The 24,549-nt window shown below is 41.2% G+C and overlaps 1 protein-coding gene across 11 annotated transcripts in view; it reads right to left on the bottom strand.

Annotated features, from left to right (window-relative positions):
• Positions 1 to 24,549, bottom strand: part of map7d3 (MAP7 domain containing 3) — a 27,513-nt gene extending 2,964 nt beyond the window's left edge. Inside the window, exons 1-19 of one of the 11 annotated variants that reach the window (XM_038700037.1) lie at positions 24,390 to 24,549; positions 16,877 to 16,978; positions 16,482 to 16,562; positions 15,920 to 16,083; positions 15,497 to 15,605; positions 14,518 to 14,601; positions 13,574 to 13,681; positions 12,681 to 12,782; positions 12,176 to 12,274; positions 10,160 to 10,285; positions 7,983 to 8,122; positions 4,335 to 4,465; positions 3,986 to 4,197; positions 2,069 to 2,189; positions 1,355 to 1,640; positions 1,129 to 1,182; positions 976 to 1,045; positions 570 to 738; positions 100 to 392 (exon numbers count right to left, since the gene is read on the bottom strand). In XM_038700037.1, the coding sequence (XP_038555965.1) occupies positions 100 to 392; positions 570 to 738; positions 976 to 1,045; positions 1,129 to 1,182; positions 1,355 to 1,640; positions 2,069 to 2,189; positions 3,986 to 4,197; positions 4,335 to 4,465; positions 7,983 to 8,122; positions 10,160 to 10,285; positions 12,176 to 12,274; positions 12,681 to 12,782; positions 13,574 to 13,681; positions 14,518 to 14,601; positions 15,497 to 15,605; positions 15,920 to 16,083; positions 16,482 to 16,562; positions 16,877 to 16,978; positions 24,390 to 24,534 (2,596 nt within the window). In that variant the 5' untranslated portion in view covers positions 24,535 to 24,549. The remainder of the gene's footprint in view (positions 1 to 99; positions 393 to 569; positions 739 to 975; positions 1,046 to 1,128; positions 1,183 to 1,354; positions 1,641 to 2,068; positions 2,190 to 3,985; positions 4,198 to 4,334; positions 4,466 to 7,982; positions 8,123 to 10,159; positions 10,286 to 12,175; positions 12,275 to 12,680; positions 12,783 to 13,573; positions 13,682 to 14,517; positions 14,602 to 15,496; positions 15,606 to 15,919; positions 16,084 to 16,481; positions 16,563 to 16,876; positions 16,979 to 24,389) is intronic. The other 10 variants (XM_038700038.1, XM_038700040.1, XM_038700041.1 and 7 more) reach the window with 10 other exon arrangements.

Here is a 24,549-nt window from a genome sequence, read left to right as displayed (position 1 = left end):
CAGAGACACAGGAGAAAAGAGTTACAGTCTATCTTTAAAGAAGACTATGTCAAAGAGTGTAAATTCCCAATAGATGATTAAGTGTGACTGACTCCTCACCTGACAGGGCTTCTATGGGTTGATTAGAGGAATGCAGGGCATTGACGGGGGTTCCCTTGTCCTCGAAGGCGACCCTGGTCCCATCTGAGCTCCCGTCACAGTTAATCAAGACCTGGTTACAGTCCTCTGCGTCGATGAGGGGCCGAGTCTTGGAGTGGACGTTCAGGTCAATGAGTTCCTCAAAGCTCCACTGGTTGGATTTACCGTTAAGACCTGACACCAATCCCACCTTGGTGGAGTCCTGCTCATTCAGGAACTCCGATCCCTCGACGTGGCGGCCCTTAGGTGCTGGACTGGAGAGGGGGAGGTGGGGGGGGGTTGGAAAGAGATGGAGAAGTGAGTGCATGATGACAGAATTGTATTATCGTACATGCAGGTATCACTATCATTCACAAAAAAAGTCATCTTTGTGGTAATTGATTAAAAAAAAAGGCCAGTTTCCGTGTGGGTTTCATCATCTAAAGTCATACCTTACTGCCTGAGTCTCATCTGTGCTTATGCCATTGTTATTCTCCTTGTTGTCTGTCTCCAGTTTTCCATTCACACTGCCCAGGGGTGCCTCTCGCTGTTCCACCGGCTCACCAGAAGACAGACCACACTCATCTGCGTCAGCTTCTATGGGGAGCTCATCTGTCTGGCCTATGAAATCACCAGAGGAAGCAAAATTGGATGAGACAAGTCGTAAGTCACATTGAGAATTATGCAAAATCACGCAAGCAAGCAATTTATGTAAAGTATATGCAAACAAACACAAAGAGGGGAAAACATCACTTTCAGTGACAGACCAATTTAAAACGCAGTAATGTGCGACTCCTCATGCACTTGGACATCCTAAAACTGCCAGCAATGTGAAAGCTAGAGGATGAGAATGCTTACTCATGGTTTCAGAGTTTATCTGGTCCCCATCATCTTCATTCTCCTCCTTATCATCATCTTCTGCCTCTCTCTATTCAGGAGACACAAACATCATGTTAACACTCACTCAGTGCAGGTGGTTGAGCCATACGCGCTGAATGACTGTGCGCTCACCTTCAAGTCATTTTGCTCCCCTTTTCTTGTTCTCTTCATTATCTCTTCAATCCTCTGAAATGGAAAAACAGCAGATTTTTGTAACTGATTAGTTTTATTAGGATCTAAACACAAATTAAGAAAAACATTTGATCTGCAGAGACAGGCAGTAGGGCAGCAAACGATGGTGATCAATATAAAGCAATAAAGCAAAACACGAAGATTTTCTCCATCAATCTATCCATACCTTCTTCCTCTCCATTCGTTCTTGCTGGTTCTGCTGCATGATGCGGTCTCTCTCTTGACGGACTCTCTCTGCCTCCTCCAGGGCCTTGGCCTCAGCCTCCTCGCGTTCCTTCTGGAGCTCGGCCTGTTTCAGTGCCTCCTCTTCGGCCAGTCTCACCCGATCCTCCTCTGCCAGACGCGCATCTTCCTCTTCTTTGATTTTCCTCTCCTCTGCAAGCTTCTTCTCCTCCTCCACTCGTTTCAGTCGAGCCTCCTCCGCTAAACGATTCTCTTCTTCCTTCCTCACCCTGGGATGGTAAAGAAAGGGCCGCAAATGGCTTAAAGCATGCTGACAAATAAAGTGGCAGGTAGGGGTAATAGTGCAGTATGGATACTTTTAGTCTAGAGGTGTTACTGGTTAAAACAAAATGCTAATTGTATTTTTAATGCCCATGTAATAAACACCTGCAGTGTTTTATTGGTTGAAACTAGTGACATTACCCATTTTTCTTATGCATGTATATGGTATGCAAACTTTTAAACCAATGCAAACTTACTTACATTACATGCTTTCGTTTCACATCATAAAAACTACAATTTCCTTGACAACACTGTTGTTAATGGGCACATGCAGATATCATATGTGTTGCATCACAATCATTCACAAAATAAAAAAAATAAAATCTTTTTGGGAGACAGGAACAAGATATTTGCCCAACAATCCCAGAAACCTTACTTTTCCTCCTCCTCCCTCTGTATCCTGAGCTGCTCCTCTTTCTCTTTCTGCTCTCGCATCAGTCTGCGGTTCTCCGCCAGGATCTTGGCTGCCTCTGCTGCAGAGTTGGTGCCCGTCGAGGCTTTAGAGTTTGGTAGGTGGAAAGACAAATATAGAACATACGTTTAGCCCTTTAGGTCACCCTGTCACCCATTTCTCAATGTAGTGCTGACATGAAGCCACAGCATCTGGACGCTGGTGACTGGAGGATGAGTGATGACTGAGACAAGAAAGAAAGCTAGATTGTTGGAGGCGGCCAGCCGAGACAGAGAAAGACAGAAACAGAATAGAGAAGAAAGCAGCCTGATACGGAGTAACTTTCACATGATCATCTATGAAAGAACAATTTTTCTCTGTGGGAATACACATACAGTACATGGGGTTGAGCAATATGATATACATAAACATGAATACATACCATTAGATAAAAATAAATGTGTCAGTAGTTTTGGCATTCCATTTCTATCTTAGCATTAACCATTAATATATCGGTGTGTATTAGGCCAATTGCTGAGCAGAACTGCTGTGTGAAAATATTGTGATTTCTATCAGATTTTAAATTAAAGTCAGATATTTGATTTGTATGATAATAAAAAAAACAGACATTCCTCTCTGGTTATTTTATACTTATAAAGCTTAAATCGATTTCCCAGAAAAATATGCTATATCATGTTTAAAATTGATCTGATGATATCAAATTACAAATACAGCGATACAGTATTTTGCCTTTTCATACACTCCTAAACATACATGGGCATACCTTAACTGTGTCACCTGCAACAATTGTTTTCACATCTTTCTGATGCACAGTGGATAACAGTCCTTGCTCTGTTGCATGTAGCATTAAACCATTACTAAGCCAGTTTATCTTGCAGCGAATGATCCTCTGCAGAAGGTGGCAGCAGAAATACCCCCAGATCTGAAACAGGATGCAACTCCAGCTGGAACTTAATAGGTCTCCTGCGGCACTGAGATTTATTGGAAACTGGGCTTGCCACCTCAGTTTGCAGCACACAAGCGCGCACACACACACACACACACACACACACACACCTCTGTATATGATCTGTCTATTTAAACAGATCATAATTAAAGCCACGATCACACAAGTTTTTCTTCTGCTAAAAGTCAAGGTGCTGCTGTGAGACATAGCGAGAGTTCAAAAGCAAACAAGGAGAGCTCCATTATTCTGATTCCCACGCAAGTGGATAATTTAGCTAAAATTACTAAAAAAAAAAAGGAGATAATAATAAAATTAGAACAATATTCTTATATATTTTCACAGCTTTAACAGTTTGATTTACAATCTTGCCTTTTTATTTCCTTCTTTTACATTCCCTTGAGATCAGTATGTATAAGGTTAAGTGTAAATGTAACAAGTGTCTGGACAATGAATGATGACCAGCAAGAAGCATCTGTTAAGGAACAATCTCCACTTGTAACAGATTAAGGGGACACTGCATTATTCATAGATAATTATCTGGAAAAAGATGTACTTCAGTAAAATACCAGAGAGAACTAAATAATTACTTTAATCTTTTTTGGGAGTATGCGTAGGCTTGGACCTGCATGGCTAAGAACATCAGTATATTTATTTAGTCATAATGAAAAAGATTTCTACTTGTCTGGCTGGGACACTTCCCAGCCTGTCTGGCTGCACCAGTGCAAACATCCTGGTTGCCAGAATAACGATCAGTCTTTGCAAATATTAGTACTGACTAATTAAAATCTGTCAGCTGACCAAGGTTATCAATTCTGCCTTTATATAGACGTGTATTACTTGTTTTGTACTAATATGAAAGACCTCATATATTTTTATGAAGTACAATAAAAAAATTTATGTTGTAGACTGTTTTCTTCTCACTGAGAATTGCTCACCATCTTTCTCTTTGGTCTTGCTGGAATCAGAGGACTGTGGAGACACCGCCTGGACAGGACACAGATCCTTGGACTTGGAGTCCCTCTTTCGCAAGGTGGGGGGCCCTGTTGGAGTGAGAGCTGGTTTCTGGATAGGTGGAGGTTTAGGCTGGGGGGATGGGGGACGTTGTTTCATTGCACCAGGTGAGGGTGGGCGTGTCTTGGAACTTTGCCTGTAAGAAGAAAGTGGGAGTTGTGTCCATTTGTGTTTCATAATGAAATCTAAATGACAGGCTGCATTCAAACCCTCTTTAAAACTTTAAGTCAAATATCACTAAAGCTGTTTTGGAGACTACGCTTGTAGTCTTACTTGGCTGCTGCTGGGGAGGGGGTCCTCTTTGGGGTGGAACTGGGGGCTGGAGATGGTGAACGGTTGCGCCCCAGTGTAGTGGATGGGGATGCGGGACGTTGCCCTCCAGGTGATGTTAACTGCTTGTCCTTCTGTAGTTCCACAGAGATGTAACAGAAGGGAAGGTAATTCATGACTAACACTGAAAGGGGATCATGTGAAGAACTCATATGTAATCCATACAAACTCTGTTACTTGACACTATTCATTTAAATATTGTGTTATAAACAACAGACAGTTGTAAATCATCTTACTAAGTAACATGACATCAAAAAAAGGATCAGTTAGAGTTCTCAAAGAGGTGAAAGTATAGAAGAAAAGGGCAAAAACGTTTTTCTAATATCCCATTAATACTCTTGTGACCCCTAACGTTGATCTTAGGACCCCCAAAAGGGTCCGGGGTCTCATTTACATTTGGACCAAATAGAGTAACTAACTAAAATTAACCATTTAACTATTAAGTCTGCCTTTGCCTCTTTTTGTTTCAATGGCATTTCAAACAGTGACGCAAAGTTGGTTTAAGGAGGCTGTGGATCAGGTTTTAATTCATGTATTTTTAATGCCCATGTGCTACTTTTTGCACTGTAAACCTGATGAAAGAGGGCACAGCAAGGTCAACTATGTGACACTCCAACGGACACAAATATACAGTACAGACCCAACCCAAGCTTTCAGTGCCGAATGCCAAGGAAGCAAAACTTAGATACAATGAACTGTACGCCTTAATGTAAGAAATTGCTTTTATGAATGACAAGGAAAAGCAGAACAGTAAATAACAAGGACAAAAGGATTAATTTCCTATTTATGTCAATATAACAATGGAGCAGTATAGAGCTGTATACAGACACACTTTCTTTGCATGCAGGTCCAGAAGTGATCTCAAAGACAAACAACAGTAACAGCCTTCTAATAACAACCCTAAACCCCACATAATATCATTTCATAAGCAAAGAATGGATACAAGGAAGCTTACAGAAAACAAATAGTTTTGCATCATTAATATTGTTTCTAATATGCCTTTTGGTAATTTGTTAAAAGAAATGTCCTCACTCTAAGCAGACGGCCTAACTCAGCTGACTTGAAAGACACAATTTATTGGCAACACTTAAGTGAGAGGCTGAATTTCAATGATCTCCACACTAATCAGTGCACGCGGAGGAGAGAAGACAGTGAAATGGTAAGTAAAGTCAAAAGGTTTTTGATATTAGGCTCCCCCGTCTGGGGTGGGGCCTGCTTTGCATGGCACAATGTGCCATTAATTTGACTGCTGTGGATCTTTTTGTCTCATGCTATGACAATGAGGCCTCTCATAGCCACAGAGGAGGAGGACAGGCAGGTTATGAGAGAGAGGCCCTACAGGTCATCAAGTAAGAAAATGTCAGACATCAGAAGCGGTAAGAAGGATACAATTTTAGCAATGTATGAACACGTTCATATTATGAGTGACCAGCAAAGGTCAAAGAACAGCAGGAGCAATAGCATTTCCCTATGGTTAGCATCCTGCAGAAGTACTTTGACAGACAAATGCAGCCGGATATGCAAAATCAGTCTTCGGTGACAGCCACTTATTTCTCTGAGCAATCATGTTTCAATGTAGGAAAGCATATATTTTTTGTCACTACTTAAGATAAGATAAGATAAGATATGATATACTTTATTTAAGCCACCTGTGTGCCTTCAGCTTCATTCTGGTTTCCAAGCAGCTTCTGGAAAAAGTATCCCTCTCTTCCTGTGCTACCAACAATCAAATCATGTGTTAACTACTAAAATGTTTTTATCGACAGTTCAAATTTTCCAAGTCCAATTCAATGACTTTCCCCTGGAAATAAAAGCATACTATTGTTGGTAAATAAAAGGCATAAGTATATTATTTTCCAGCAATCACTTTGTACTGTGTAATATTCTCTAAACTGTATACAGATTTTTTCCAACAGTTTCAAAAACCACAGCGCATGTGTACATGTACTTACTTAAATTTATCCACTCTATAACTTGAACATATATAAGATTAGAGATACCATCCACAACGCTGCATCCAGGATATTTAATCAGTAAATGCAACTGAGTGACTGACACAGGGTTGTAAAATAATTCAGCATTATCCTTCTGAACAGTTTTATAATAAATTAATTAGTAAAATTATCAAATTGAGAGATCACTGTTGAGTATGGGTTTGATGAGATCTTGAGAGATCAAAACGTTTAAACCAAAGCTTTCTCGCGAGACTCACGCAATTTACATTTTTCACATGCTGTCACGCCACACATCAATTTTCTCAAGCAGTGAAAAACAAATGTAAAACTGATATGGTCAACAGGCAGAGAGAATCAGCTGTACCCAGCTGATGTGACACCGGTGTACGCCCTGATGGTAATCAAGTGAACCAGCTCTGGCGCTGTGAGTCCAGACGGTTGTAACAGAGTGGTAACTAACTGGTAGAGTTTTGCAATATAAACATCTAAAAACTGAAGCGCAAACTCACTCTGTTTGGGGCTGTGAACTGCACTTCATCTAAAGTTAACATTTGTGTGGATTTGTGGTGAGATTTCTGGCTGATCAGAAGTGTTGTTGGCTAGTTTCGGTTTGCACCTCCTTGTCTCATCCTAACATGCAGTCCCAAGTTGTGTCTGTCTGAAGTATCTGAAGGGGATACTACTAGCGGAGCAACAACATAATGTACAGCAGAATATAGGGCAGGTAGACTTTTTGTCAGAGAACACAGACATGTGGGAGAGATTTTGAATGTGCAGAACGTTTTGGACATGAGCAGAAAACCTGCTGAAACGAAGGAGCTATTAAGTGCAGGTTCAAATCAATTAATTTATCATTGAGGTAAAAATATTGCCACATGCAAATTTCAAGAGATTACTCCCACAAAAAAAAGATACAAAAGAGGAGGGAAGACTAAATTGTCCCTGCAGGTGTGCTGACTCAGCAGGGATGATATTACATGAGAAAATAATCTACAGGAGAAAACATATCTGAAAGCAATACATAATGCCTGAGAAGTTTACTGCATTATATTTTGAATTGTCACCTGCCACTTGAATTTTGTGTTTCCCTTTACGTACATAAAAACATTTCCACCATAAATTGGTGCAGGAAAAAAAAATAAAAAAATCACTAGAATGCAAGACATTAAGAGTTTAATGCTCAAAATTTTCATATAATTCAGCATTGGAGATTTTTTAAAAATAGTTTTAAAATCTTGTCTCGATCTTGTGAACCCAACATCGTCTTGTCACACCTCTACTGTTGACAGCTAAAGTCTAAAAGATGTCATGTTACAACAGGGTTTTCCATACAACACTGACATTTGGGCATCCAACTCAGATAAATAATGCAAAAGTAGTGTGAGTGACCACTAAATGAGAACGTTATCAATAACTTTCCCTTCCTATCATGTGGAGGACCCAGACAGTAGAACACTCTGTCTACCAACATTAGACAAGCTACATCACTGGCGTCTTTCAAATCCCTTCTTAAAAGTTGCTTTTATAGAGTAAGTGTTAATGAATATTTAATATATTGTTGGGTTTTATCATTCTACATCCTTGCCATTTCCCATATTTGGGTGTTAGTAGCTTGAACGTAACAAGGTATTCTCACCATCGAAGGGTCGAGGGCTCCATCGGCCGACACAGAGGTGGTCATGCCGCTCTTCTGTCGGTCAATGCTGCGACTGCGCACAGGTCCACGCGGTGGGTGCAGGGGACTGGCAGAGGCTGAGCGAGGACACAGGTGATACTCTGGTAAAGGACACAGTCATCGCAGGGCCAGAGGAGCACAACCAATGGGAGGCGTGATAAGCGGCCGGGTTGGGCAGCAGGGCAGCAAAGCAGCAAAGATTGGAAGGAGAGAAGAATGAAGAGAGTGGAGAGAGGCAAAATGGTAGAGAAAGAGACAGACGACAGGAGGGCAAGATGATGGTTGAATGAAATGCAGGAGTGTGTTTTTGTAAGGGGACAAGAGCACAAAAAAAGCGGTTTGTTAGATATAGCACTTTAGGCAGACTACAGCTTGATTTCTGAAGCTTTGACTGGTGTGGAGATTACTGGAGACATGAAGAACAGATGGCAACAACCTCACAAAAACCAGGTGCCTCTGGACTCAACATGAACAAACATGAACACCAAACACCACAGCATAGCACACACTACACAAAACCACCAACACTGACAATCCACGCACATATCACACAGATTTATTAGTACACTAAACGAACAATAAATTCTCATAGTGTCGTTTGTTGTGTTCACTTAGAGTAACTAAAAAATTAGGGTAATGTGTCTTTGAGTCCTTTCTGCCATCATACTGTAACTCTCCAGACTCCATATCAGACATTAAATGCAACATATTCGATAAGAATTCGACGCACAAACAAATCTCAGTTGTATGTGAAGAGGACCAACTTATCTAAAATGTTGATGGTACAAACCTGTAATGGCAATGGGTGAAAAGCCCTGTCCTTAGCACGCAGTGAAGCCTGGAGTTAGTTATACAGAGTAAATACTGTTGTCCACTGCCTATGAGCTTGCTATGTCAGATTGAGGGATTAGCCATGATAATCCAGAGACCTGGAGAACTCTCCCTGCCACAGCCTGGTTACAAAAGCATTTTGTAATTCATCCTGAATGCACACTGACCAGACTATGAAATTAACTCTGCAATGAGCTACCACTGCTGCTACTGCTAATGCTGATGTGTCGTGTTTCTACTGGGGCTATACTTAGCAGAAGATCTATAGCCGCTAATGGGTTTTTAATGGCCGGTCAATAAACACCACAACCTAAAACCAACATGGGGAATGCAGTTGCAGCTTTGGAGTGAGTCAGTGCTTTAATGTATGGCTCTTTCTATCTTTAAAAAAATACAGTCAACAAGAAAAATGCAATATTCATCAGTGTTCAGGAGATTCATTACAGGTTGTCTATGCTGAGTCTAGGACTAGGTATATTCTTAATGACTGCCTTATTTACTGTAGGTCACTGCCATCATAGCATAACACATAACAGTTCAATTAAGTTACCTTATATGTAATCCAGTGAAACCTAAACCCTCACGTAGATGGCTGCAGAGTATATTTTATTATAAAATGTAGTGCCAGAATGAGGACCTATTCATTTTGATTAGTGTGACTTCAAGACCATATTGCCAGAATTACCAGTATTTACTATTTCTGCCCCTGTGTAGTGGAGTCCCCAGCAATCTGGTCACACTACCAGAACACATGCAATAGCCCAACAGTCTGAACTTGACGTAACAAGAACTAACAGGTAGGGGCTAAGCCTCTTAAAGCAAATCTCCCAGCATGGACTCTGAGGTTTCTCAGATGCAGAGAAATACTCCCAGCCATGCCAGCCATGCCAGCCCTGCTCAGCTCAGCACAACAACAGCCAATTGTGTCAGATCTGAGAGTGCATGTGAGTGTCAATATTTACCGAGTGACTATGCTCTCTCACATGAGAGTACTTTGCTGCAAATAACTTACTGTACATACATAACATAAACAGCTGATCGTTAACAATAGCTTTTAAACACAGGGAACTGTGCAGTGACATCTGTAATTCCATCACCACTAAGAGGCCAATGGACACTTTGAAAGGACTGTCCAAAAAGCATGAGGGTCTGCAGCAGGGCACTGGGATGAGCTCAGATCTAGTGAAGTGATACTGGGAGCAACTGGGCTTACTTTCTACTGATAAAATGAGGGTAAGTAGGGAGGACAGGGGTTCTGTGTCTAGCCATCATTCCTCTCCTGTCAGGGTCTCCTAAGCGGAGGTTACCTGGAGCATTTGTTCCTTGGGCTGACAGGACGGCGGCGCTCTTGCTCCTAGCTAGTGAGGCCTGGGTTGGGGTGAGCAGACGACTAAGGACCCCTCCGTCCTCTGTGCTGGCCGGTGGCCTGCGAGCTACACGGCCGAAAAATCACCCGAAAGAGAGGAGAGCAAAAAGGCCAAGAAGGAAAGAGTGGATGAGAGTGGGGAATGAAGTCATAACAAAGAAGGTAGAGGGGGGTCAATTAAGTTTAGAAAGGTCACCATCTGATTTAACCAACAGAAGAGAATCAACTTAAACAACCAAAGGTTAAGTCCCAACAATCTTACATGGGCTCCTTATTAACTGTCTTTATCCTGTTAACTTTCAGTGACACAATAAAATGAGGATAGTCATTAAAAGTCAGTAAGGAAAGGATGCCATGAAGGAGTGTTGGGACAGACCAAAGACTGATTGTCTGGTAACTGAAGATCAGTTAAAACAGTAGTTAAAGTAGACAATGGGGTCAAATCAATGGTTCCTTGAGGCAGAGGGAGGTGTGCTGATGGAAAAAAACAAACCATTAGTGAAATTCAAAGACAGCAGAGGAATACTGTTGGGTAGGAAGATGAGAGGTGAAAGAAACCAAAGACTAAAAATGATAGAGCAAGTGACTGTGACCAGGCAAGGGTTCTTTAGCTTCTGCTGTGCAAGCTTTTCTATAGTTAAGATGAAGAAGCTGAATTTGATTAAAATAAGGAGGCTGACTACAATGGGCAGAACTGAACAAGTCAGCATTTTATGAAAGCACTATGGTGGACCATGATTTCACAGCAGAAACAAAGAACTCCTGCTTCAATGAAATGGAAGAATGAACAATTCCCCATTTAGGCCGTTCCTACCTAAGCTAAAAAGTAGAAATTATAACAGAAGAAGAGTTAGGGTGTTGACGGGTTGATTTTACCACATGTCCCTAAATGCTACCTCTTCAAAAGCAGAGTGCAGCATCACACTTCCCTTCAGAGCACCTTACTGAGAAGACATGTGTTGCAGACAGACCTTTTTGTTAGCTGTTAAGCGCTAGCCCCTGGGGCACGGCGGCATAGCTCACTGCTCAGCACCCTGGTATTAAGAATCTGGGTTATTAGTCTGAGATAAGATTATAGTTGTAAAAAGGATGGTGTGTGGAAGCATAGGGGTTAAATAACTTTGCAGGTGATAAGTACTAAGTCAGTGTGAATGATGGTAGATGTGTTGTATTATTGCACAGGCTAAACATACAGAACAAACATGAGCATTTTTACAACTCATCTGCACGAAGATGCTGACGTGGCTATAGGACAAACAAAAGCACTGGTGGTTAATGACAATACACAGAGCAGTGTGGTCATTTCTGTGCTCTGGGGGTGCTACGGTGGGATGGCACTGACACACACCACACCGAAGCACGAGCCCAGCGATTTAAATCCAGCTATGACGTCATCTGGGAGGGAGAAAACAATAAACACTTTGTGACAACAAAACAATACACTGTGTTAGTGCAGACATGACACAAAGCAAAACCATTCCTGGGTTGACACTTCCAAAAAATAAAAATAAAAAAAATAAAGAGTTAAAACAAGATCAGTGGTCACTGACAAATGTGGCACAGTACAGGATCTGGTAGGTTAAGACAGCAGAAAGGTTAAGGCATACATGAACGAGCACAGTGTTCCCAGTTAATCACAGACAAACAAAAGTGCTGCCTATGGGTAATTCAGCAGTCAGTGAGCAACGCTTAACTGAAAGAGAAGATGGAGAGAAAGAAGGAATACATAGAAAGAAGCGTAGGCCACTTAAAATACCCATATAGCTGATGACTGAAATGAGCCTAATGAGAATGTTATCTCCAAAAGCTCTTAGTAGCCGAAAGCGTTTTTTAAAAACCAAACAAATTCAGAATGTGCAAGCCGTTAAAATTGCATGCTTTTTATTTAAAAAGGAAGGCCTCAGCAGTGCAGGTAGTGGCATGAAAAAAAAGAATGCCGATTGTTCATGCTAGCCACCTTGATCATCCGTTGTCCCCTTATCAGGCTTGGCAGGGGTCTGTGCTCTGCCCACACTTACTCGTGTGAGGGAGGAACTTCTCTTCTTCATGGAACAGCCTACGGACATGAAAGTGGAGTTATAGCCAAGCAGGCACTGGGGAGGAGTGAACAAGGACTCCCCAAAGACAGTTTACAAGTCATGTGCACTTCTTTTGGCCTTATGTGAGTCACCAGGCTAAGGCAGACAGCAGCTGATGTCCAAGTTTAATAGACAATGCTTAAAAACACAGAAGTGAGTTGTAACTGCCTCATCTACCTAATGCCCCACTAATTCAGACTACAACATTAATAATTTAAACCATTAATGTGTACAAAGTCAGCTTGCTATGTGGCTGTCATAGCTGTGACAAGAGCTCAATTTACAATGGAACTTATTGAATATTGTCTCTATAACCTGTGGCAGTACTGCACGCCACCTTTTTCATGGAAGCATAGTGTGGGATGGAAAGGGGATCTTTTGCACCTGTCTTTTCCACCTGAAGCTTTTTGCCATCTTCCTTACTGGCCTGAGCAGCATTGCCATTGCTAGGCAACCGGTTACAAGACGAACTCCTCGGCCTAACACCTGAGAGACAATGATGAAACACCCATTGGTGAATATACACAGCACTCTCTTGTGAATGGTACAACGTCTCTTAAGACTTTTTAGAATATACTGACAGGCCTGGAAAAGGAAAAGAATAAATATTAAACAATTTGAGAGTTATAGACAAATCAGCAATATCAGAAAGAAGGAGGAGGAGAAATGGCACTGGCAACCCATAGAAGCTGTGGAGAGATGTGAATCAACTGATTGCGTTGATTATTTTTTTCTGCAGCAATCAAATATACTTCTTCTGAATCAAAATTTGCTGAGGAATATTGTGACAGGTTTCTATACCACTACGAGTACATTTATTAACAAATCACAATTTGGTGCTTGGGACCCCTTCTGATTCTGAAAATCTGATTCATAAAGGTGCATAGTTGATGGATGCAGCAGAATCAGGAGGCCATGCTAATTTATCATTAGCTGTAATCAGAGACAGAGAGCTAAAGCAGTTTTTACCAGTCTGTCTGTGCTCCAGTGAGCTCGAGTGTAAAACCCTGGATAAGGAGAGCACAGGGGTCAGAGTTCACTCTCTAGGCTTAAGAGTTGGAGGAGAAAGTGGGTTTGTTCCGGATAATCTACACCACCTTGCCACCTTGTAGATCTCAGTACACTGATCATCACTGGAAAACATTTACCTCGGCGGTAATAGACCGTCTTCAACATTCTACTTTGGTTAAAACACAGCGCAGGAAAGCAGGGTGGTTTGGAGGGGGGTGGGGAAGGAGGAGCAAATGAGGAGGAGAGGGGAGGGAGAGGAGACTTACTTTTGTCAGGAGATTTGATGAGGGTGGCAGAGGAAGAGGATAGGCGTTTGCTGATGCCAGCCTCAGACGGCTGTTTCAGGTTCATGGTGGATGTGGAGCGCTTGTCCACTGAGAGGGAGGAGGAAAGACACACAAGGGAGGCGGGGATTATACTAGAGGTTGGCCAATGGGGAAGGGCATTTGGGTGCACACAAGAGAGTACAAGGCTCTGCAAGATCCTAATACCCCTAATATGCCCTGGGTGATATGTTGCTTCATTAATATATCTAAAATAGAAATACAGGAAATTATTTTATTTATTTATTTTTATATATATATATATATATATATATATATATATATATATATATATATATACACACACACACACCACATAAATCCACTGATCTAATGTGCTACTAATGCAGTGCACATTTAATGATGCACATTTAGCAAAACACATGATATACAGTATGAATTTGCTGGTGAATCACCATGTTTAACATGACAAATACATGTTTAAGAAACCATAACAAAGTTGTTGTGGTTTTAGAGCCAGGCACAATGATTAAAACAATGTATGCTTTTGTTCGACCACTCCAAAAGAGGAGAGCATCAACAACATTACATGAGGCGTGCCAGAGAATCCAAAAGTGATATTAGTCCTGTTTTTGTGTGTAATTCAATTGGGCTTCCATGCAAAGTGTCCCATGTGACCTTGAAGTGACAGTGGAAAACCTACAGCTACACTTTACCAGCTATTCACCCAGCACAAGGCACATTCAGAACACAGAACCCATACAACAAACTGTTAGTGAAAAACTGCCAGTTAGACTGCAGGTTGGGTGGGGAGAGGTGAGGGAGTTGGCAGGGATAGTAGGTAACCAAGCTATCTAGAGTGCCAGTGCCAGTCCGAGTCCATGCTGTGTTACTATATTGGTGAGCAAATTATCAACAAACAAAACCTTGTCTACTCCTTGGTGGCTTTTCTGGCGAGGGAGAGGAAATAACTATAGTTACTGGAGATGAGGAGCCGGCATCAGAGTCTCCTGTGGGAAAAAACAGCTCTCAGGGAGGCGCAATAAAAAACAAGTTGCTGAGGCACATCCTTCATACAAGTTTTACAATTTTGCCACCAAATCAACAGTCATCAGTTCGTACCCCGACAATGATGTAATTTAAACAACCTATGTATTTTGTACAACAACAAAATGTTCAGCAGATTTCTGAAGAAAATTGTGGTTTATTAACCGAATGTCAAACAGTGGGAGTGATTGTACAGAGGAGTCACGTTACATCCCATGCATGTAGCGTTGTGAGTAGATAGTAGTGTGATAGACCACAGTTAATTTTTCAGATCTCAGTAAATAAATTGGATTTTATGAGTTTGCTTTTCTGCATGACAAAACAGGGCTTGCACAAATGCTTTCACTAAATGAAATTGTTGAAAGTGCTCCAATTTCACAGGCTGAAAACGGGGCCTCTTCATTGCTTGGGGGTTCAGATAAGGAGTTATCAAGTTGAGGAGCTTTTAAAAAATTATATGATATGCATTAATGCTTGACTGATACCCAAATAGCTGCTAACAAGGCTGAGTTATTATAGTTGTCATCGAAAATGTCTTCCAAGGAGTATCATGTGTATACCAGTCAGAGAGCACTTTTACCAGACAACAGCTAAGAGTCAACAGACAGAATTTATCACTAGCACTTCAACTCATCTCATCTGGCATTATCATCAGTTGCTGGCAAAGAAACAATCTCAACTGTAGTGAAACATGATCACATTGTGAACCTGACCCCTTTGACATCTTGCTTTGAAGAGGCGAGCAGCTTTTGTTGTATCCTAACTGGCTCTTTAATGCACCATGGCAAGTGAATGACAAAAGTCAAATTGAATAGAAAAGGACAGGTTGAACTTTAAAGGCGAAGAAAGGGCCTCTACCTGTTCGTCCATCTGATTCTGACAGGCCTCCCCAGGACCATCTTTTCTGCCTCTGATCCACTCGATTACTACGCTCTAATGTCCGCCGCATCACTGCCTCGTAGTGCTCCTGTAGCATAACAGGGGCAGAGGAAGAGAAAAATGCAAGTCATTTACAGCAGAGCAACATTCATGCCTGAACCAGAGAACAAAACCTGAGGAGGTCATAAACGTGACATACAGTGTATGGATAATTGTGCTGTTATTCCCTCAACAATGACCTTATTCACCCACACCTTCTTTTTTATGTCTATTAAAGGGAAAACTGGTACATAAGACTGTGTTTCTATGCAAATGTAATTATTTTAGTCACAGGTTAAATCAACTGAGCAACAACAAGCACTGCTCTGAGGCTGGCGAGACTCCTCCCCATGTGGCATGTACCTTTTCCTCTTCCTGTTTCTGCTTCCTCTTCTCTTCCACAGCCAATCGTTTCTGCTCCTCCTTTCGTCGTTGTTCCTCAACCTTTTTCTGACGCTCCTCCATCTGACGTTCTACTTGCAGCTTGGCCTTGCGCTCCCGCTCCATGATCTGAGACTCTCGCAAAGCTGACCGCATATACATTACGTGCGTACACGGACAGTGAGTGTGTGCGGGAGAAAAAGTCACTTGTTAGTATGGTGTCTTCTTATGCGTGGGAACTTCAAGTAATAACCCCTTTAATAAGAGAGCCAATAAAGAATATTAAGGACGTTTTAAAATTTCTTTATATTATTATTATTCTCTATATTACTTCTCTATATATGTTCATCATATTTATGATCAATTACTTAAGTGAAATTGCTGCAATTGGGAAAATTCTTGGTTCTAAAATGTAATGATTTTCTGTTTTAACAAGAAATATATATTCAGTTTTTGCTATGCATGTAATGGTAAATTTCACAGGGAGGTTTAAGCTGGCTTTGGCTAAAATAATTCCACACAGAAACTATGATCACCCTCTTACCCTGTTGTCTGTCTGCCTCCTCTCGCCTCTCTTTTGCCACCCGCAGTCGGTCGTCTATTCTAAGCGCGGCACCGTCAATGACTGCAACCACATACATGTATATATGTGGTAAAAACACATACACAGCAGCGATGCAATATTCAGAGAACAAAAGGGGGATTACACTGCAGCATAAAGGCTTTGTGAATCAGGCAGATGTGTGCATGTGACTGCCATTAATGAGCTTTGTCAACTATTACAATAAGATGACTAAGGTTCACCTGCAGTAAGCCACACTATGTGGTGGAAGTAGATTGTGTTGCATCTAATGGTTCAGATTATGAAAGACAATAGAGCAGTGACAGGGAGTATCTGTGAGAACCAATCTGTTTCTGTGTCACGGTGTGGTGATTTACCTGGCCTACACCCCTGAGGTTTAGCTGATGTGCTGGTTGTAGGTCCTGGACTGTTCCCTGCCAGGCTGCGCCGCTCCTCGGCTTGTGCCTGTGCAGCTGCAGCTGTATATATGAAAACACAAATACACAGAGAACTAGAGTCACACCAAGTCATGTCTGACAGAGCAGGTATATCAAATAATATTAAGGAAACAGAAATGCTTTGGGTACTCCAAAACCAATCAAGTTTAAATCAGCTGTTTTTCTTTGTGCTTTGTTTGTTCTCCATAGGATTTGCTACTTCTAGAAAGATCCAATGGATTTGAAGCCACAGAACAATCCAGCTATTCAGCCATCTGACATAACCCCTCCGCTCATGGTCAAACCCTGCAGCTAGCCATACACTGCTTTCTGTGAAAAGCTCGGGGGGTGGGGTCGGGGTAGGGGGGCTGCTGTGTGAAACATGTATGGAATAAAACCCATGTGAGTTTCCTGGTATACAGCTAAAATAGCCTGTGGTGCATAACATTGCAAACACAAGTACTGCCATTAATTTTTAAAATAAAATTAATATAGGACAAATTTCCACATGCACGTCATTTGCACTGGTTTATCCAACTTGAGATGTTTTCAAGGCTCAACGTTAAAGTCTTTTGCAACTGGCCCCACCGGGCCAGTGGGTTTGAAACTTAATGGCCCAAAGACAATTTTTTACTGTCCCTCCTTCCAAAAGTCTTTAATCGTTTATTAAATATATCCTGGATATAAAAAAAAAACTACAAAAAATGTAATAATCACAGTTCAAATTATAAATAATAAAAAAGGTTAAAGCAAAAAGTCAATGAAAGCAATGACTACTTGGAAGGAAGCCCACAATTATCAATCAAATGTAACTAGCTTTGGGAAATGACTATCCGTAATGTATGCAAATATAGTGATGGCACTGTAACAGGCAAAAACACCAGTTTCTTCCTTTATCTACTGAATCAATTGGATGAAGAACATCAAACATGATTAGGTCATGGATAACATACCTTCATGTGGAAAAATAAATATAAAGATTAGATTTGCTTGACAACCCCATCGATTTGTTTTATTTCGTGTCACAGACAAGTCAAACCAACGTTGACAAATGTACTTAAAACACAATAGTGCTGCTTCTCACTAATCCTTCACAAGGGAGATAAGATACGAAATGCCCCATCTTCATTGGCTCATGACATGGTGTGTTGAGTCGTGATCATATGCGCCCTTCCAAGCAGGGGATAACTGTGCTGACAATTTCATGGTCCTGCTTGGGAGCAAGACTAAACAGTGTCTTTCTACACCTAAAGAAGGCTGTATCATTGCACTAAACTAAACTGTCATTGGCTCAACATGTGCCATTGTGCAAGCAAGAAGAGGTTAATTTTTTAAAGACTGTTCAGTTATTGGTACTTCAGAAGCACCTGTGTAACAAAGTTGCCTGTACTCCTGGAGTTTTGTACTACATTCCTGTCTTTCCACCATAAAACACGCACACTCTTTTAAGATCTGCTGTTCTTTGCCATAGGTAGTATCAGAAATAGAGGTGAGTATACATATTAAGAGTGGCTTTTATTTTACAATATCAATATGTCATGTTACAACTCTGACGGTATACAGGTTTGCATTGTCTCCATGTAATATTGTCGTATCTTCCTCCCCTAATCAGAAAAGTCATTAAGATGCAGTTAATACAAACCAGTGAATCACTGGAAGGCTTTTCTTTATATAAAATCAGATATAGATAGTGCAGACACATTTGCCACCAATGTAAGATATAGCCATTTGCTTTTACCAGAAGCAACCACAGTGAATTTGAATGGTTGCATAAAGGCACTTATTGGACATCATTACAACACCTTTTACTGTGCTGACTTGGAAAACATTCTTTCTGTGCCCGCCACAGGCCCCAATCATCATTTCTCAGAGTACAGCATCGCATGCACGTCATATCTGTAGGTAAACTGAATACACACTCCACTACCTACCTACCTACTCTCTGGAAAGCAGAGAGGACAAAGGGCCCTTCTTACAGAAAGGGACAATGTTTGTTCACCCGGCTGACAATCACATATGATTTGTTTGCATCCCTGAACCAAAGACAAGAAACAATAATAACAGGGTTTCTGAATAGACAATTTAAGAAGATTACGACAAACCAATCCTCCTGAGGTAGCTGTTACAAACCAGATATTAGAAGTGGCATGAGCTGGACAGAGCAAAGTGAGCTGAGGGTAAGTAGTCATGAACTTGCTATCTGTATTCTGCAGCAGCATCAATGCTCTCCTGTCAAAGAAGCTTATGAGGGTCAAAGTCTGCAGCTAAATCCCTCAGTGAAGTGTACGGTCACTTCGCTTTTGCTCTGACTCCAGTCTTTAACCCCTGCCACTGGTTAGTAGGCCAAACGGCGGGTAAGTGAAGAAAAAATGTGATATGACTGCACTTTTAACATATTTTTCAACACACTAGAGTAACTAACTACTCTTAATAATTACTCTTATCAATCCCCAATGTGCCATCATGTGATGAGAATCATACAACACCACGATGAATACACTGACCTCAAAGCAAGCAAAGAAACATGCATAACCTCAGAGTTATACACAGTTTATTCTGTATTTATTTAACATGCTTTGCTGCGTGCAGTTTATCACTGTAACTGTATGTTTAACAGACAGTCTAGGTTAGCATATGGATTCGTCAACACAGACATTCTCTTTTACTCATGAGAATAGACAGGAAAAACAGGCAAGGCACCATGGTGGACTGAAGGAGCTGATCTACATTCAGAAAAAACAATCTGATTCTAGGGCATGTAGGAATCACACCCAATGTCTGCATGTATATCTCTTGGAGAAAACATGTAAAAAGATGCTAAGCTATTGAATCTTGGTGGTTGTGCAGATCATGTAACCTGAAATGTCCTGCCTCTGAATCCAGCCCAGAATCATGTCTCAGCCTTCAAATAAAAGGGTAACTGTTGCTAAGACACAAACAGCAGCTTGGGATGGATGCAGAGCTTCTCTGTCATGCTTAGGCCTGTATCAAGGAAGACATGGACTCTGAAATGAGAGGATTCATAGCTAAATAAAGAGAACAGAGCGGTAAAGCTTTGAAGGTTTACTCATCAGTCTAAGTGGCAGCTTACAAGGAACAATTGCTTCACATTTGGGCTGAATAATATACAGTGTATTTATCAACACAAGGGACACCTTGTGAATAACATTATGCTGATATCAGTAGATCCAGGATGTATGAATCTATGAAGGGGCTGATCAACAGTATTAACTTGTACAAATTACTGTGAACTATTTAGTTCAGAGCCCAAAAATTAAGTTTCAATAGTATGCCCTACTTCTATGACACAACAGGCTTTAGACAAGCTAAATGACATAAGCAAACTGCATTATCTGGTCTTTAGAGGGAAGTAAAAGCAGACAGGAAAGCAAAGGGGCTGAGCAGGTAACAGCTGTTAAGCTAAAAGCACGCAGAATTTCTTTAGGCGCAAGATCGCTTATGCACAAAATCATCGGCTGTAATACACAGTTTAATAAGTCTTCCTGTCACAAACAAGACAAAGACCATTCAGAATCAGAACTTCACTCCACTGACACACACATTCATATGTTGATTAAAGTGCTTAAATGAGATTGGGAGTGGGTTGGGGGGGATCCTGTTTTCCCCAACAGACCTCAAGAGAGCCAGGTGCGCACATAGAAATGAAGAGAGCCAATCAGAGGAGCTGTCTCTCATCACGCCATCGCTATAGAGATTTGCACACATTATACATCATCGCTGCTGCACCAACAGACTCAGGTAAGCGCTTTAATATGTTTGAGGAACACCACCACCAGTAATTATACTCCAGACTGATCAATAGTATTGCGTGAGCTAGATAACCACTTGTTCAGGTAAGTGTAGGTTGCTGTATTGAGCAACATTTGAGCTAAAGATCCAGTCTGCAGTGGAAGGTCCAGACAACTTCCACTCAGTCATCATGTGGTCATCAATAAAGGTGATTATGAAGTTTAAAGGGATGTATTTTGCTTGTGATTAATCCGGTATAGGTGACATATTGAATATATATTGGTACAGCTATTGTGATACTCATTACAGCCACATCCAGCAGTTTTAGGTAGCGTGGAATAACATTCTTAGTGCAAAACATATACATATTGATTAGATGTAGTCCCACCTTCCGGCTGCTGAGTTATTATGGCAGCAGTAAAGACCACCAGGGGGGTTGGTGATGACCGGCAGGAAACAGGAAACAGGCCAGCATACATTACATCAACACTTCTAGTCGAAAGCCTAACCCTAATGCTGATAAAATGCTAGTTCTCTAAATAACAAGCTAGATCTCTGGATACATCTTTAGCCAGTATTGGTATAGTGGGGAAAGAGGAGCGGGTTAAGGCTCTTGTCTGTCTCTCCTTCCAGTTTGAGCTTTTACTGTGTCCTGCTGCATGGTACAATTAAGTAGCTTGTTGCACAGGAAGCGTCTGCTGTGCACTGCTTAAAGCAAGAGTGGACAACCCTTCGCCACTGAGCCTTTAAAAGTACGTAGGGATATTTAACTCCAACCAAATACTATAACAGGTTAATTCACAGACCAAAACAACATGAACCAGTAAATACTTCCTTTAACTCACCTTGTATAGTACTTATAGCTGCAATAAAAACATTAAAATTCTTGGCCATCTTTGGCAGAGCTTCCAATTGCTGGCTCAAGATTTCAGGTCCTCAGATAACACTGCTGATGCATGCTCACACACGTGCGCACACAAACGCACGCACAAACACACCAGATCTTCTATGGGATTACTCGAGACCTATTCATGCAAAGGTAAGCCATGGCTATTTGCAGTACTGGCAGGATAATGATGACACATCCCAGCTTCCTAGGGAGTCTCCTCTTCCAGGTGACCCATGTTATCTTGTGGAGGTGGTCATTGAAAGGACCTGACTGTATCCAAATCCATAATCAATTCAAAAGATAAACAGAATAATTGGTCGGCCGATTTATTGGGCCAATATCTAGCATTTTGAGATAATCGGCATTAGCCGATTCCTGCACTCACAAGGCAGATAAACAAAAATGTCTCCAGACACATCTGAAGGCTGGTCAGTGTGGCTGTTATGGAACGATGTTAGCACTCAATTGCTTAATCTCTATTAAGAAAAAAAAATCTCAACACTGTTTATGAAAATGGCAGACACTGCACACATATCCTAAAAAATACCGAACCAAACACCCTGTTCCAACAATTTGTGATGAATACTGTGTTGTTTCGTCTGTTACACCCCTAATTCACGCATATGATATTTTTTGCTGTCAAATACCACATTAAACCAAACTTGTGCCTCACAGACAATGTGCTTCCCAGTGTTGTCTGGTTGTTCACAATCATGATTACAAGAAAACAACTCTTAAGAATTGAAAAATCTGGGCCTAAATGGGAATTAAATATCCCCAAAATCCTCTCAAATATCTAGACATGGCAAGCAGGGATGCTTTTAAGTAAGAAAAATCCAAAAAGAAACTTATTTACATAAATATATTTAAGATACATAAACATATCAACTGATGCCTTATGGACAAAACTATTCTAATGATAGCTTGACCTTAGTTATAGCCTACACAAATTGACATGTTTTGCTATTCAAATCTTCAGTGTGAATGTGGGTGACACACTTATACTGTAATACATCATATCGGCTGCGTAAAAAGTAAGACAGGGATGGGGTATTTGACTCGAAGAGGACAGATTCCAGAATTTACACACTGAAATTGAGGCTGGTCCATTTCCTCCTCTGGTTAAATCTGACCAGCTCAGAAATACTTCTCATGCTTTTAATTCTGCAGCAGCAATTGCTGAGCCAGGATCAGGATAACCTTGCAGTGTGACTTGCAGTAGCGTGATCTCCCTGTATAATAGCAGGGTACATTTTCTCCTTGCTCACATTCTTGTGGAAATGATCATGCACTTGAGCTAGATTCCTAACATTATTTTGTTATTGTCAGTCTTCTGCTCTGACTGAAGGCCGAGCAAACTGACATCTTCACAAAGCCAATCAAACATCTCACATCGTTCTAAACTTTGCAAATATTTTCAGAAAGTCACAGAATTAAGTGGCTGTAAATTCCAGATTGAAAATACTGAATGGAAATGTTCAGGGAAACAGGATGACGATCAGTTCTAGCCCAGTTGTTGCCAGGAGTAAAACATGCCTACACCCACGGTGGGTATGCAGAAAACTCCCTCTTAGTCTGAAACACTAAAAGAAACTGTCTGCCCAACTGCAGCTCAATTCATAACAAACTGTGCATTCATGCCCACAGATGCAGACACAGTAAACATCCACGTCCAAGCCTGAAAGGGGCTAGCTGAGGCATGGATGAGAAGCATTGTTACGAGACTTTGCTGCTGCAGTTGGACTACATAATACTATTTACAAAAAAGCAATGTGCCTTTTGCTTAACAGAAGTGTTTCTGGCACATAGCTGTTCATCCAACCAAAACTCTTTTATCACTTCATTAAGATCTTTCGAGAAGAGCAACCATGTAGCCTTCAGAGCTCAGAGTCGGACACTCCAGCTATAGCTCAAATTCAGGTCAGACATTGTTAGTTATCCTCCCTGGAAAGTGGTGGGGGGTATGCCATATGTCAACAAATAAGCATAACTGTCGACCAATGAATATGGGAGAGAAACTATTACTCTGTTTAAGATACGAGGAGTTTTGAACAGAAAGCTAGAAAACTGCTGATGTTCTGTGAACCGGCTGATATGTGGCTAGAAAAAACAAGTTGTCTGTTGGTTTCTACTGCGGGCATCAACTCAGATCGCAAAAGGCATGAACAGTGCAGCAATACGCCTTCTGAACTCTTCCTGATAGGGATAGCCGATGATCACTTTTGACAATAATCCCCAAGTGATGAGCAACGTTACCTAAGCTAGTGGAGAGTGTCAGTTACAAAAGCAGTTAGCTTGGTTTACCAAGCATGCCGTGTTTGTCTAGCTAGTCTACTAAATTCACTCAACAGCACTTTGTTGGACAACGTGATTAAATGCGGTATAGCAGAGCTAAAGCAAAGCTAGGTGAGCTAGGCGCCAGACAAGTCGTGATATGTCAACCCGGCTCTCAGGCTACAAAATATAACGTTAACGTTACAACTTTCGCTAACGTTAACTGCAAGTACTTGTCTTTTAGTAGGCTAAGTTAAACAAACTGGTTTAGCTGTACTCAAAATGTATCAATATGGCTGGGTAAATTTAATCAAACTTAAAAACGTTTAATGCGGGAAGAAGTTGCAGATTTCTTTCCGCATCCATTGTCAGCAGATAACCGGAGAGCGAGCTAACGTTACTAGCCAGAGAAGCTGGCCGCGTTCAAACAACCCGGTTAGACTTAGAGGCGGTAGTTGCAAGCAAACATTACAAAGTCATTACTACATTGTAAGACACAACTGGGACAAAAATAACCACGACTGCCAACATAGTTCTTACCCATTTGGGCTCGCAAGCCTTTGAGAGTCGTAGTACCCTCCGCCATTTCTATGAAGTTTTCCTTCTCTGTTTTTTTTTTTTCTAAAGCTGAGGCGCGTAACACATCGCAGCCGGCAGGACACGGACACCACGGGGACGTGGACATCAAAGAGAGGGGCTG

The sequence above is a fragment of the Micropterus salmoides genome, unplaced genomic scaffold (assembly GCF_014851395.1).
Source record: "Micropterus salmoides isolate LMB-PRFRI ecotype aquatic unplaced genomic scaffold, ASM1485139v1 Ms_hic_scaffold_5, whole genome shotgun sequence".
In the NCBI taxonomy this organism is placed as follows: Eukaryota; Metazoa; Chordata; class Actinopteri; order Centrarchiformes; family Centrarchidae; genus Micropterus; species Micropterus salmoides.
This window is presented reverse-complemented; position numbering and strand designations above follow the sequence as displayed.